This window comes from Pseudoliparis swirei, chromosome 4, assembly GCF_029220125.1.
Source record: "Pseudoliparis swirei isolate HS2019 ecotype Mariana Trench chromosome 4, NWPU_hadal_v1, whole genome shotgun sequence".
NCBI classification, from domain to species: Eukaryota; Metazoa; Chordata; class Actinopteri; order Perciformes; family Liparidae; genus Pseudoliparis; species Pseudoliparis swirei.
In genome coordinates this window covers 18456290-18470375 of record NC_079391.1, presented here as the reverse complement: position 1 = coordinate 18470375, position 14086 = coordinate 18456290, and the positions used below count along the sequence as shown (strand labels likewise).

Sequence of the window (14086 nt, the reverse complement as noted above, 5' to 3'; positions counted from 1 at the left end):
CAAGTATTACCTAGTGTTAACAAACCCAGGGTGCTTCCTGGTTTGAATGATTTTATTTATTATTTTTTATTTATTTAATTTATTTAACCAGGAAATGCCTCATTGAGATTAAAAATCTCCTTTACAAGAGTGTCCTGGCCAAGACAGCAGCAGCAGCACGTCACACAAAGTTCCATACAATACAACATAAAACAGTGACAGACAACATATAAAACGAAAAACAAAATCACAGCATGAATAAAACCAAAACTAAGACTCAAGTCAACACGACCCAGCTTACACAGGAGCACATACCTCCGTCATATAAAACATCGACAGCTAGATGAATTTCCCTCCAATATTTTCAATCTATTTTTAAAAACACCTAAGGAGATCGGCTCCCGGAGACCCAGGTCTGTCTGCAGCAAATTCCAAGCCGCAGGAGCAGCAAACTTAAAACCTCTTTTCCCCATTTCCAAACGGACGTGAGGGACGGAGAGCAAGAGGAGGCCTTGAGCAGAGGTCACAGAGCGAAGATGGTAGCTTCCAGGGTTTTTCAGCTGAATTAGCGTCCAAAGATACGATGGAAGTACGTGGAGAATAGCCTTATAAATAAGGACATGCCAATGATTTTGTAAGGTTCTCCCTCACTTCTTCCCATGTGGTTCTATTCTTGTTTGCATTGGCGGCGGGCCAATAGAGGGCCACTGGGCCTGGCCCCACCTTGAGCCACAAAAAAACAAACAATTATAATAATACAATTAATAAATTGTCAATATTTGTGTTTTGAAAATATGGAATATACCCAGTAATATTTGTAAAATCGAATATCTGCACATCCCCTCCGCCTGTCTGCATGTCTCAGCTGCGCTGGGGCTGAATCGATTCGGCCCAAAAGAAGCGGGTCTAAGTAGCAACTTAGCTAATTACTGATTAAAGAAATAAATGAATGATATGCAATTTAGCCAATCAACATCCGAAAATAGATTCAGCAGCAGGTTCTCATCAAGCGTTTTTTTAACGACATGACGACAGCGAGCGTGAGCACCAGCACTTATCTTCCATGAAGACCCGACCCGGTAAAAGCCGGAAGGTTCTGCTAGCTGGATGCTGTCGAGCTAATGCCGTATTTTGTTTTATAAGTCAACGGCATGGACACAAAATTAAGAAAACAAGAGAACACCAGGACACACATGGATAACTCCATATTGGGCAAAGTGAACATTGCTACCAGCTGGACGACGGACACAAGATTGAGGTGAAGAAACATCCTGTTTGTTTAACTGATGGAGGGAAGACCAAGAGACAGTTAACTCCGCCTGAATGTATTTATTTTGTCTGATTCATAACATATGAACATATACAGTAACACATGCATAGAAACCCTATTTGTGATGTATCAAAATGTAGATTTCTTATACCTTACGTAATTCAACAGACGGTGATGCGATGCGGAAATGGTCGTAGAAATGATCAGGTACGCTCATTTACGCATAATGTCCTCGTGAGTTATAGACAAGGCGTTATGTGAATCGGGTTGTCATTTCTAAAAAGAGGATCCCCAGAAAAAAATGTTGGGTTCACACTGATTTCAACATCTCCACATCTCTTTCTGTTTGATGTCAGGAACTTGTGATGTACAATTCCAGGACATCACATTTCATACAAATCCTGTAATTTTACTAATTGTACTAATTGTAATAGAGCAATATGGGTGATAATAAAACGATGTAATATAGTTTAACACGTTAATAGAACATAAACGTTGTAGATAGACCATAAAAACAAATGCCTATCAGCAACACATCGATTAGTCTTAATATTGTACAACATTTCCTTTAACCACATAATAGTGACACCACATAATAGTTACACCACACATGCAACAAAATGAAAGGGTCAACATTATTTTTTGCTGAATATATACAATCCACAGGCATGAATACATACAATTCTAGCTGTTATTATTATCTTGTAATTTTAATATAATGCCATTTTGAACAATAGATTTCATTTGAGAAATAAAAAGAAATAAAGATGTAGTCTGACACTAATCAAAGATGTTGTGAAGTCCCTCTCGTTCACTCGGATGCTCGATGTTCACTGTGAGGTATGAGGTATGGACACAGTTTGGCACAGAGAAGGTCTTGAGACTTTTTAATCAAACAATAAATTATTATAAAAAACAGAGTAGTTTAGTCTGGATCTTCATTGATTGATTACAAACATTAATTATTATACTCGCAGGGTTGCAGGAGTTTTTAAGGGTTGTGCAATTAACTTAGCATTATCTGCAGGATTTCTTTCTGATGCTTTGAATGGGATCTCAAACACAATGTGCTTGTATTGGTCTTGATTTGAGTTTCTTTCATTCCTTAAATAATAAAATACAACAGCTAATCCTTATTTACGCTGCAGACTTTCCACAGAATGAGCCTGACTATAAAGATGACATGTTGAGTAGACTGTTGAAACCCTGCAGGACAGAAATTTGGCACAGCACTTACACCACAATTAAACAAACGCTCTCCAGACTGAATCATACACCCACTCATCACCACCTGGGCATGATCCTCTCCCTCCGCGAAACACCAAATTAGGACATTGGGATGTGACATGGAGAACGTAAAATCAGCATCGGACGGTGCAGAATGATCATGTCCAGTGAGCACAGTGGTGCAGAAACTATGTGCTATGTATACAGTCAACAGAACTAAACCAAAATGCAAAGATGCAGAAGACGATCCACTTTCATGCAATATGCAATATAATGAACAATAAATATAATGCACACTAATTTGAATGCATTTATTTTTCAAATGCACGAGGCAGTTTGTTTAAGATAAACAATGAGAGTCTCTCAATTTCATTTCCTTCAGAACAGCATTCAAATTGTGCTACCGCTCACGACTACAAAGACTATAAACACACATTGCATCATCCAGAACAAATTTACAAAATGTGATTTATAACACATGCTTTTACATTCACTGTTCATATTTCACCCTGTGTACACGTGAGCCACCGCTCAGTGTAACCATGAGGACGGCTAACATTTAAGATACACTCAACAATTCACAGTTATCTTCATAGCATCAAACATTTTGAAATATTATACACATACAGCAACAGGGTGCAGTCATAATATCAAGCTTCCGGAGAAAATTCACCCATGTAAAACAATACCACATAAAAGAGGACACTGACTTTAATCTTTTGGCAACATTGTAGCAAAAGCATATTATTTATCATAAATAAAATTGCTTGTGATTTGGGTTATTTTACTTAAGGTGTGACCTGCCTTATTTTGCCTTTTCTGAAAACTAATAATGCTCGATACATTGTTGTTGTAAAATGTGTCTACTTGCATAAATACTGTCCATAAAGTACTGTATTGTTGCTCACAGAAGCAATATGTTATCCTTCAATGTCTCAAAGTCTGCAAATCTGTCAGATTTCAATGAAACCCTAAAAGCTGCTAAATTTTATATTCTTAACATTATGTCTGCAGTAAACAACTCTGGACTGTGTGAAGATATGTGTGAAGATATGGTGTAAAGTCACTGGCGCAGACAAGGAAGTCGCTCTCCCTCTGTGTGTGTTGAAGGACAACTGGAGCATCTATGGCGACTGAATTCTAGAGAGTCCTTGGAAGGGACGCTTCACAAATAGGACTCAAGTTCAACTCGGCTTGTGAAAAATAAGTCAATCATGTCCTCCATGTCTCTGGAGGAGCTTTACCAGGTCAAAGAAAATGTCTTCAGGTTGATCTCAGCTTGGGCTGAGAGACTTTTACAACAGCGTGTGACAACCAGGAGGTGTTGTGATTCAAAGATAAAGTCATTTCCCAGGTAGACAGGGTACACACAGAGATTATGTGAGCTTGCATTATGGGAAAGGTCAACCCTGTCCCCTAGCATGGCTGCAGACTGTTTTTACAGCTATGTTCAGATGCTCCCAGCAGTAAGTTAAGGGGAAGGTTTGCCATGGTTTCACACTTCTTCTGTGGCTTGAAGCATGGGAAACTAGAACGGGCACTCGGTAGAGCGCATACCTTCGCATATCACAAGATTGGGCATTGAATTATGAACATTTTGGCATTAGTTGCATGTCAATTGGATAAAAATTGACCTATGGTAAAAAGAAGATTTTGACCTTTTCATGACCTTTGACCCGATTGATCCCAAAATCTAATCAAATGGTCCCTGGGTAGTAACCAATCAGACCACCAAATGGCATGCGATTCAAGAAGATGTTGACCTTTTTCATGACCATGACCTTGACCTTTGACCCGATCAATCCCAAAATCGAATCAAATGGTCCCTGGGTAATAACCAATCATCCCACCAAATTTCATGCGATTCGGTTTAATACTTTTTCACTTATGCGAATAACACGCACGCACGCACGCATACAAATACACGGCGATCAAAACATTACCTTCCGCATTTTCAATGCGAAGGTAATTACTGGCAATTCACTTTGAGCAGGAACAACTGTCTTTCTCTACCTTTCAGTTATTCTGTTACCTAAATCTACACATGCGGGAGTAAATGTCATGACAAAAATGTTAAACCTTCTGCACTGGAAAAACAGCTGCCTGTGAACATAACACGGGCAGTAAGGTGTAATAGGTCAAACCAATTTATATAATACGATAAAATCTACTTTTTGGAGACAGGGCTGGAATATGTAAGATCCAGAGTCCTTAGAGTTTGACCCTTGTGCTCTGATGCTTTGACGACAATTCTTACAGTAATGACACTGTCTGTCTCAAGTCCCTCAACTTTATGGAAGTGCAATATTTTAACACGGGAGTACCCTTTTTGGTACAATATTTCAACTGTATATCTTCATGCTAAGTTCTTATAATCAATCGTTTTTGTGAAAACATAAAGTCAAACTAGTATGACTCAAACGCAGACACACACACACACACACTCACGTCCCTTACATGCAGTCCTCCTGACACACCCGTCTGCCGTTGATCATGCTGCGGCTCCCCACCGACTGATGTGTGCTGCGGACAGACGTCACACGCGTGTTGTAATGAGTCGGGCTCTGCGCGGAGCATCTGAGGATCATACGACAGCAGCAGCACAGCTGCTGGTTGAACTGCTTCTGGAAGGTGTCGCTCAGGAGGTACAGGGCAAACGGGTTGAGGCAGGAGTTGCTGAAGGCCAGGAAGCGAGCGACGACACTGCACACAAAGTGAACCAGGGAAATGTCCACCTGGTCATGGAGGTTTGAAAGATGGAGAGACAGTCAAATAGAAGTGTGCATGTAGGAGGGATGTAACCAAATACAAGTAGATCCTATGGATGGGAATGTGCTCCGGAAAAAATTCGGTCAGTAGCTTTATGATTTCTAGGAGCTAATACATGATATATTCAAATTATATTGAGTTACTTCTTTAGACAGTTCAACTTTTATGCATCTTAAATATCAGTAAAATAAACGGTATAGATGATTTTTAAGAACTTCTAGTGAATAAAGATCAGAATAAAGACACATATTTGTTGTGAAATAAATAATAGAGACAGATAACAGGTAGCATGTGTTTCTTTGTGCAGCCTACCTGGGAGTAGTGATAAGAGCGGTATAAGTAGATGACGTGACAAGGAAGCCAGCACACGGCAAACAGGCCAACAAACACCAGCACGGTCTTGGCTAAGCGCTTTCTGGATGCAACCTGCTGAGTGTCGAAAGAAAAGCCGTCAAAACCAAATGTAAAGGTGCTCAGTGTGAAGCTGAATGGCCTCTTTCCGTATCAGATTGTTTATTGATATTGATTGATATATTGGATTATCCGTGTAATAGAAAGAATAATGTATTGTAGTAGAGATATTGATTGTGTAAGTATTACATATGTGGCCATGAATAGCAGAACCTTAGATCACATGTATATATATATATATATAATATATATTCAGATGATATCTCATAAAATATATTATATAAGGGAATAGGATGAAAATAGAAACATCAGAGTTGCTTTTTCTTGGATTTCTGCTAAAACTGCATGCTGCACATGTATTCGAGCAGTGGTTCTCAAATGGGGGTTTGTGTACCCCTCGGGGTACGCGAAGGCATTCAAGGGGGTATGTGAGGGTTCTTGTAAATATATTTAAAATTAGCATCCATTCAAAAATCTTTTAAAAAGTAAGTGTAAGTTCAGAAACTGATTTTTTATATATTCTTTCTTAAATCAGACACTGATGGCACAGTGCTGTTTATTACATATTTTTTTCAACCAAAAATGCTTTCTGCTAGTACTTGGCTGAAAAAATATTTTACATCACTGCACAAAGGTAGAGAACCACTGTATTAGAGATTACAGATGTCCTCCAGGTCCCAGTTTCACCTGTTCTCACACTCAGGCGGTGTGCTTACAAAACGTCTGCCTAAGTTTTGGACGTTCTTGAGCAACAACCCCATCAAAATGTTCCAGCCAGGTGTTAATTTGGGCAAAGAAATGATCTTGCCCTGCTGGTAGTTTTTCAGTAAGTTGTATATATTTACGGTTGCGCTTCGATTTAACCTGAGTGAATTCCAAACCAGGTTCTATAAAACAATCCACACATATGATAATGGTGAGATTTCAGTGGATTCAAATTTTATATTTTAACTTTTCACTCATGGGCTCGCTAGATCTAAGATTGAGCTACAGCACCAGGGTTGGTAGTTTGAACACTGGCCTGTCGTCTTGCATGCAAGTTCCCCTCCACGGGCAGGTTTGAGGCGCTCCTCATCAGGCTCCGGGCGATGAATGTGTAGTACACGGATATGACCAGCAGGGGAATGACGTAGAAAATGAGGAAGGAGGCCATGGAGTGGATCTTGGGGTGCAGTTCCCCTGCATTGGGATAAGGGGCGCAGGTGACAAAGCTCTCATTGGTGGAGGGTACGTTGAAGGTGTGGAGGTCAGAGAAGACGGCCTCAGGGATAGCCAGCACCAGGGACAGGAGCCAGATGAGGGCCACCCGCAGGAAAATGCTGGTAGTGGTGCTTGACGTTTGGATGTCCAGGGGCTTCACGATGGCCTTGTACCTGATAGATGTGGAGATAGAAGTTGGAGAGATAATGTGTTGGCAGAATGGGTGGGTGTGAGAGCAGAGGCACAACAAGTTTCAGGCTGAAGGACAAGTCAATACTTTGAGCAATCGATTTAATCCCAACATTGTTCTCAGTAATGGAACGGATTAACCCTGTTTAAGGGAGCAATATAGACAATGAGGAATAAAGAAAACAAGCCTTTTCTGGAAGATGATATTGCCCTGGTGGCGTTTTGAATATAGTGGAAGAAATGATGATTTAACAATGGTTAGAGGATGCTCATTTCACCTCCGCAGTTTATTTAAGTATATCTTGTTTGACTGAGTGAAAACACAATTATATATACGCCTCTCGATTTAAGGATAATGTGTCACAGCAGTGCTCAAATGAAATCATTACCTTGAAAAACATGAAACTTATTTTGATCTGATGTGAGCAGCCAGGTTTTAGACACGTTTCCAAGAACTGAACCGCACAACAAGACAATGACACCTTTTCAAATGTCCCTGGCTCAACCTCTCAACCCTGAATGTTCAGAATATACATACGATGAGCAAACCGATAGACTGGCAACTCAACAGTAATGAATTATGGTTAGAGAGCAGGGTTTTAAGACTGACACGTATTTGGGGTCTTCTGTGTGAATCATGCGCTATAATTTGGGGCTATAATTTCCAATGTGTTTTGGGGGATGTAAACAGAAGTCGACTTGTTGCTTGTAACTCACCTTGAGACATAGCATTTCAGCAAAACAACACAATGTAAAGTATGCCCCAAAAAGCTAGAAGCAGTTCATGTTTCCAATGTTTCCAGATATACATCACCGGACTACATAAATAATGAAGAACATGTGAAAGCTTGATTATTCTCAGGAAAGTTCTGGGGTTATGGGACCAAATCATGGATTCAACTAAAAGGAGTGGTGAAAGTCTGGAGCGGGTGTAAAGTCAGTGGGCTACTAACAGAAATGTCAGGTGTATCATAATGTCAACAATCACATCACCAGCAGCCTCCTTTACCACCTTCCTGTTATTTCAGCATGCAATTCCTTTTATTGATTACCAATGATACACAGAGAATTTAGCCATCCGAGTGAAACCTTGAGCTGCGGCTCATTTTCTCTGCTCTATACTTCTATTTCATAATGTGACGCAAGTTCTGGCTACTTTTTAGCTGGTAGATACTGGGGCAAATTAGGCGAGATTTGTTGTGATGTCTGTGATTGTTTTAAAGACTTTTCTTCCTACCTGTAAATGAGAATGAGAGACAGAGATACATTTTTCAGATTACAAATATAGATGCATGCTAATGTTTGTGACAAGATAACAGGTTGCAAAGCAACTTTACTTTTTAATTGTAGGCCGCAGGTTGCCTATACGGCTGATATAACCTTTAAATGTTATGCAGCTCAACATACATCGCCATGATTCCAATACATTTTCCGAGACGAGAAATAAATGCAGTCTCTTTTAACATTAAAAAAAAAAATATTTTCATCTTCTTTCACAATGGCAGAAAGGTCTGTATGTGAGGCAACAGGGGCATTAGTAGGATTCAAAGAAAGGGGGGCTAAGCCCCAAGGGGAGCAGTATGCCCGGTTGTGTTTGCGCGTTTTTTTGGGGGGCCCCGAATATCCATTGTTGGGGACAGAATTTCAGGGTCATAGTGATATGTTATGTTCACGTGGACACTATCACTGAGATAAAGATGAACTACTTCAGTGTCAAATATACAATTCAATGGAAAAAAATATTATATTAATATATAGCAATGCAAAGAATAGAGAGATGTCAATAGTTATTTTTTGTATTTCGAATTCACCACATTCTGAAACTACCTGGACTTACAAGTTCACGCTGTGCATCATTTACTTTGAGCTAACCTCCTGACTGTCATTGATGAGAGACACTGGGCAGAGTGTGAACACCAGCGCAGCAGCCTCCCCAAGGTCCTAGTGCCCGTGAATTATATCGTAAAGAATGATGATAGGCGATTGGATTTTTATTTGAAGGGGGATAAAACATACAAACCAGAACACACGCTCATATTTAGCATGTTAGAGTTATAAAAAACATGTCCATGTGAGAAACAATAGTCTAATTTATTGATATCAACTTTTAAAGCCAATAACGCTAAATCATTATGAGGGGGCTGAAGCCCCCCTAAAATATGGCTAACGACGACCCTGTGAGACAATAAAGGGTTGCGCCACATTGGTCGAGAGAAGAAGAAAAAAACCTTACAACTGGCCAAGGAGGGGAAATAATGAGAGGAAGAACTGAAACGTAAATGCCGACTAATATTTAATTACAGCCTCCTGGAACACATGTATCCAACATTATAAAGCTACACTAGTCAAGCCCTCACAGCCAAGGATTTAAAACGCATGCAGGCAAAAGTTGTCAAGAACATTAAAAATAGAAATTGACAGAAATGAATCTCTCTCTTCGTGTGAGCAGCCTTAAACAGAAGCACGCTGTCTTGCGCAATACTCCCTCCATCAAAACATAGTTCAATATTTACTTTCCATTGGTATAATACCACATTTACAATGTACATATTGTGACTATCTTCACAACGTGGGAGACACGAGGACGTTTGGAGGAGTAGACTGCATTGTATGGGCCATTTTAAAGAGAGCATATGTTAATAACATGATGAGAACTGAACCCGTAGCCTACCTGTCAGCAGAGAGGGCAGTGAGAGTGAACACGGACACCCCGACCGAAGTGAGCTGAATGAAGGGGATGACTTTACAGCCCACCCTCCCGAACAGCCACTCCTCTGACAGGTAGCGGCTGGCATCCACCGGAGCGCAGGTCACCAGCAGTACAACGTCCCCGAGCGCGAGACTGGACATGAAGAGATTGGGCACATTGCGGATGGATTTGGCGGAGCAGAAGGTCTTGATGAGCGTGATGTTGCCGATTAGCCCCAACACGCTGATCACGCCGTAAACTGAAGCCATGACCACGCCAGTGAACCACATCGTCCGTGCCGTGGGGAGCTGTGGCGCAGCGCTACGCGTTTGGGCACAGATCTCTCGCCCACTCGAGATAGTCTTCTTTCTTTTTTTCTTTTTCTTTTTTTCTTCACAGTTTTAGGTAGAACTTAGAGACATTTGGACAGGACCGTTGGTGTTTTGGAAAGAAGTCAACACTACCGGGTGCCAATTGTGTGTTCAACTTTAGAGTTGTGGGCACAACATGCAACTAAGAGCAATCAGTGTGTGTGCATGTCTGTCATTGAATATAAGAAACAAGAATCCAATACAATTACATTATCGTTATTACTTTCTTTCTATCTTTTTTCTATCCATCTATCTATCTATAGCTATATATCTACCATGTATCTGTCTGTATACATCCATCTATCCGTATATATATATATATATATATATATATATCGGTGTCTGTCTGTCTACACATCATATATGTACGTTGTAGAATTAAGAAGCATATTTGCCTTTTTTTAGAATACAAGCTGCATGGTCCCCCCAAGTACGTTATTAGCACTTTAGACAGCAGAGGGGAAATAAGTGCAAATAATGCCTGACTACGCAATTAAATGTCCACTCTCTGCCTTGAATCCCATAAAGTCCATCAAGACGCACAACGTGCCTTTGGTACAGAGCTGGATCAAATAAGTGCAAAGATAACTCTTGATTTATAATAAATCTAAAACCCAACATGTTCCCATTATTATGAGACTTGAGACGGTCATTATTGCTCAGAGCGTTGAATTCCAGGCAATGTTTGACAGTCACTTATGGGATGTAAAGACATATGGTTGCTTAGCACCTTCTAAAACTTAATTACAGACACTGTAGGCCTAGTGATTTTGTAGTGATTTTTATTTATGTCTTTTTTAATAAGTTTAGTTGCATATTATTATTTGTACAACTCGTTTTGTTGAATATTGGTTTTGGTTTTATTTGCATTTGATGGGAACTATGTTTGTGTCCTATGTTGCGCTGGGACGCATTTGGTTGCGACCATCTCAAAACGACATGCGCGTTAATATTTGTAAGAAGTTTAACTAAGTGCAAGATAAGTATTTCGAAGTGGACCCATTCCCTATTGGTTGTGTGCAGCCAGTGAGGTACCTTCTTTATGTTTTATGTTCATGTTTTCGTCGCGCATATTCTGTCCAAACTGTTTTTATGTCATGTGAACGCTAACCTTTGTTAAATGTATTTGTACAGTTCGACGGTGGATTGAGACGCTGGTTGACTGAAGTGCGCGTGAATCCAATAAATCCATCAGTAACCCAAGAACCCAGTAACCCAAAAATAGTCTTTCTTTGGCCTTTAACGTGCAGTCTGAGTTGGACTGAAAGAGAGAATTGAAGATTTCATTTTCTTTCTTTTTCTACCAAGGTTTAACGAAAATTTCCGAACATCTTGAGTCAGTTGATTTCTTTGCCATCCTTTTGTATGGCTTCCTCGTATGCTCTGCTTTTGTGCGCTTTAGTTATAGCTGATATAACCATTTCACTGTTTTTGTATTCTTCTTGTTCAGCTATGCATGTGTTGTGTGTGCTGCCTTTTGCCAATGACCCCGATGGGATGAATATGTTTTCGACTGACAAGAACCAAATAGCAGACTAAACACCTGTTCATCCTCTTGCTCAATGTGTGTCGTGAGACTGCAGCCCACAGCCAACATTGATTGTTTTTATGGACTGCTGTAATCAAAAGGCATTGAGCTGATGCTAATGTCAGTCTGGTAACATGTCCATATGCTCATGTGCTGGTATGAAGAGCTATCATGTTTACCATATTCTACCAATTCATCTAAGCACGGTGACATTTGCTAAATAGCATTCGTCTTTCGTCTTGCAGGCATTCCGCGATGAAGCCAATTATCGGACAAATTAACATGTTGACCAGAAGATGGCGGTAGATGACCAGTCAAAGGATCACCAAGGTTGTTACAAATCATCCGAAGGGGGCATGAATATGTGTGCAGTTATTTTACTATAAAAAATAATGACAATTTATCTCAAGTTTAAGTCATTAACCTTCATCCTCTGTGAACCATGTACATCTGTACAAACTAGTGGGTCAATCCATCAATCAGATGACGAGAGATGTCCCTGGATAAGAGAAAACGTGTTGGTGGCAGAACAAAATTCAGGAGAACACTGGAGTCATCAGAGCCATCTAAACCAAATTTTAGAACCAATACTTCAGAATGGACCAAAGTGGTGGCCCGACCAACCGACATTTAGATTACCGAAACGTGTTGGGCGCCTGCAGGTGTAACCATTAGTACGGCCTTCTCTTTAAAGGGTGTTGTGGGCTTTGTTCAGATCCAGCCATAACCAGGACCTATGCAGTCCTACGCACGAGCACTATGAGACACATGTTTTCACAAACTGACTGGTTGAATATAGCTGATCCCTGTTGGGTCTACATCCTCCAATTACTCAGCGGGTTCCTGGTGATGCATATGGATCCTCAGCTGGCTCTGGATAATGGAACTTCACAGGCACCAGAGAGGAATATGGACCGAAAGGCCATCATCAGGCACTCAAGCAGAGAAATTATCCACGAAAGGACCATCCCTGGTGATTCATTGAAATACAGGCCTTCTCCAACACAGGTTTACAGATTCAAACACAGAAACAACGATGGGCAGAAATACAGCAGGGTGCAATGTGGCACAGTGAGAGAACACCTCTAAGCCCTGCTTATCGATGTGGTTTGTCAAGAGCTGCAGGGAGATTTGACGTGCTTTCATTGAATGAGGTATAAAAGGTGTCGCCGTGTCCAGAGCCATTGTGTGGAGGAAAGATAGAACTACCAGGAGCACAAGAGTCAGAATTGGTTTCATAGGGGAGAAGAAAGAAGGGGCCGAGGGACAGAAAAACGTCTCCCCCCTGTTTGAATGTATGGGTATGTATACACAGGTGCGTATGTGGTGGAAAAAACATCGATCATCTTTTAAATATTTTCCATCCTTCTGGCCTTCTTAAAGATACAATAAAATGCATTAGTTCCACAATGAAAAGGTTATTCTTGAACCACAAAATGTGACGTACCAAGCTCATGAACGCTCTCGCTCTCTGACTTTCTTCCTATAATCTTTCAGCACAAGGACAGTTTAATTATCTCCCCCTGCCTGAAAAGGGGTAAATCTCTAAATTTCACATCTAAACCTCTTATAAGAAAAAGAAAGTTGACAGACACCTTTGGACTATGGTTACGATAATGACATGAATGGGTTAATTAAGTTTGCTAACCGGAAAACGCTTCTATGTGTCGTTATATATGCAGGACTCAAAATGACTTAAGTATAAATAAATAAATAAATGAATGCATGAATAAACACCAGAATAAATGAATAAATGCTTAAATAAATGTATAAATAAATAAATGAATGCTTAAATAAATGTATAAATAAATAAATAAACACAAGAATAAATGTATAAATACATAAATACAGCAATTAATAAATATAAGGTATAACTCAACAGGACATCATTAAATAAATGTATTTCTACATTTCTGTATTTCTTCATTTATTTATATCTCTATTTATGTGTCCACACGTATTTCTTCATTTATTTATGTGTGACAATTACGTGTCCGTATATTCAAATGAGCTGGGCGGTCCGAACCTCATTGTTGAACAGGATTGGTCAAGTCAGGGAGAAAGACAGAAGCAATCGATCCCTAGCACTTGGATCTGTAGACGAACAGCGTTTATTATGCATTCTTGTCTGTACATTCTAAATACTACTGTTGTTGAGTCACGGAATGTAATTTAAGGATGTTTTCAGCCGAGAAGTTAGTAGTTTAAGCATCAAATCTGTGGTCGGTTTATCGAGATTCAGCCTAATAAGGATATGCGACGGAGATTTGAGGTCCTGCTCGCGGGACCAGTGAGCTCCGGGCGGTCAGCGCGCTGTGTGGCCGCCGAGAGAAGCCTGATCTCGGCAGGACTTTTTGAAATGCTCCGCTGGCTCTGACGTCTCCGTAGCGGCTAAACATGAGATATAATTAGATTTTTGAGGATCTAAAGAGCACAACGAGTTTATTATTTAC

At 40.2% G+C, this 14086-nt stretch overlaps 1 protein-coding gene across 1 annotated transcript; it reads right to left on the bottom strand.

The window, feature by feature from the left end:
• Positions 1-4929: 4929 nt before the first annotated feature.
• Positions 4930-13089, bottom strand: grpr (gastrin-releasing peptide receptor). The gene is made up of 5 exons (XM_056412768.1): positions 13081-13089; positions 9717-10042; positions 6678-7029; positions 5558-5671; positions 4930-5211 (listed from the first exon to the last, which is right to left on the bottom strand). The coding sequence occupies exons 1-5, from the start codon at positions 13087-13089 to the stop codon at positions 4930-4932; spliced, it is 1083 nt and encodes a 360-aa protein (XP_056268743.1).
• Positions 13090-14086: the final 997 nt, after the last annotated feature.

Bases quoted from the DNA above. Each gene is read 5' to 3' on its own strand.
- grpr (XM_056412768.1), bottom strand. The intron at 7,030-9,716 runs GTAGGCTACGGG...CACATCTATCAG, and splicing joins ACTGCCCTCTCTGCTGACAG to GTACAAGGCCATCGTGAAGC. The intron at 5,212-5,557 runs GTAGGCTGCACA...CTCCATGACCAG, and splicing joins GCTCTTATCACTACTCCCAG to GTGGACATTTCCCTGGTTCA.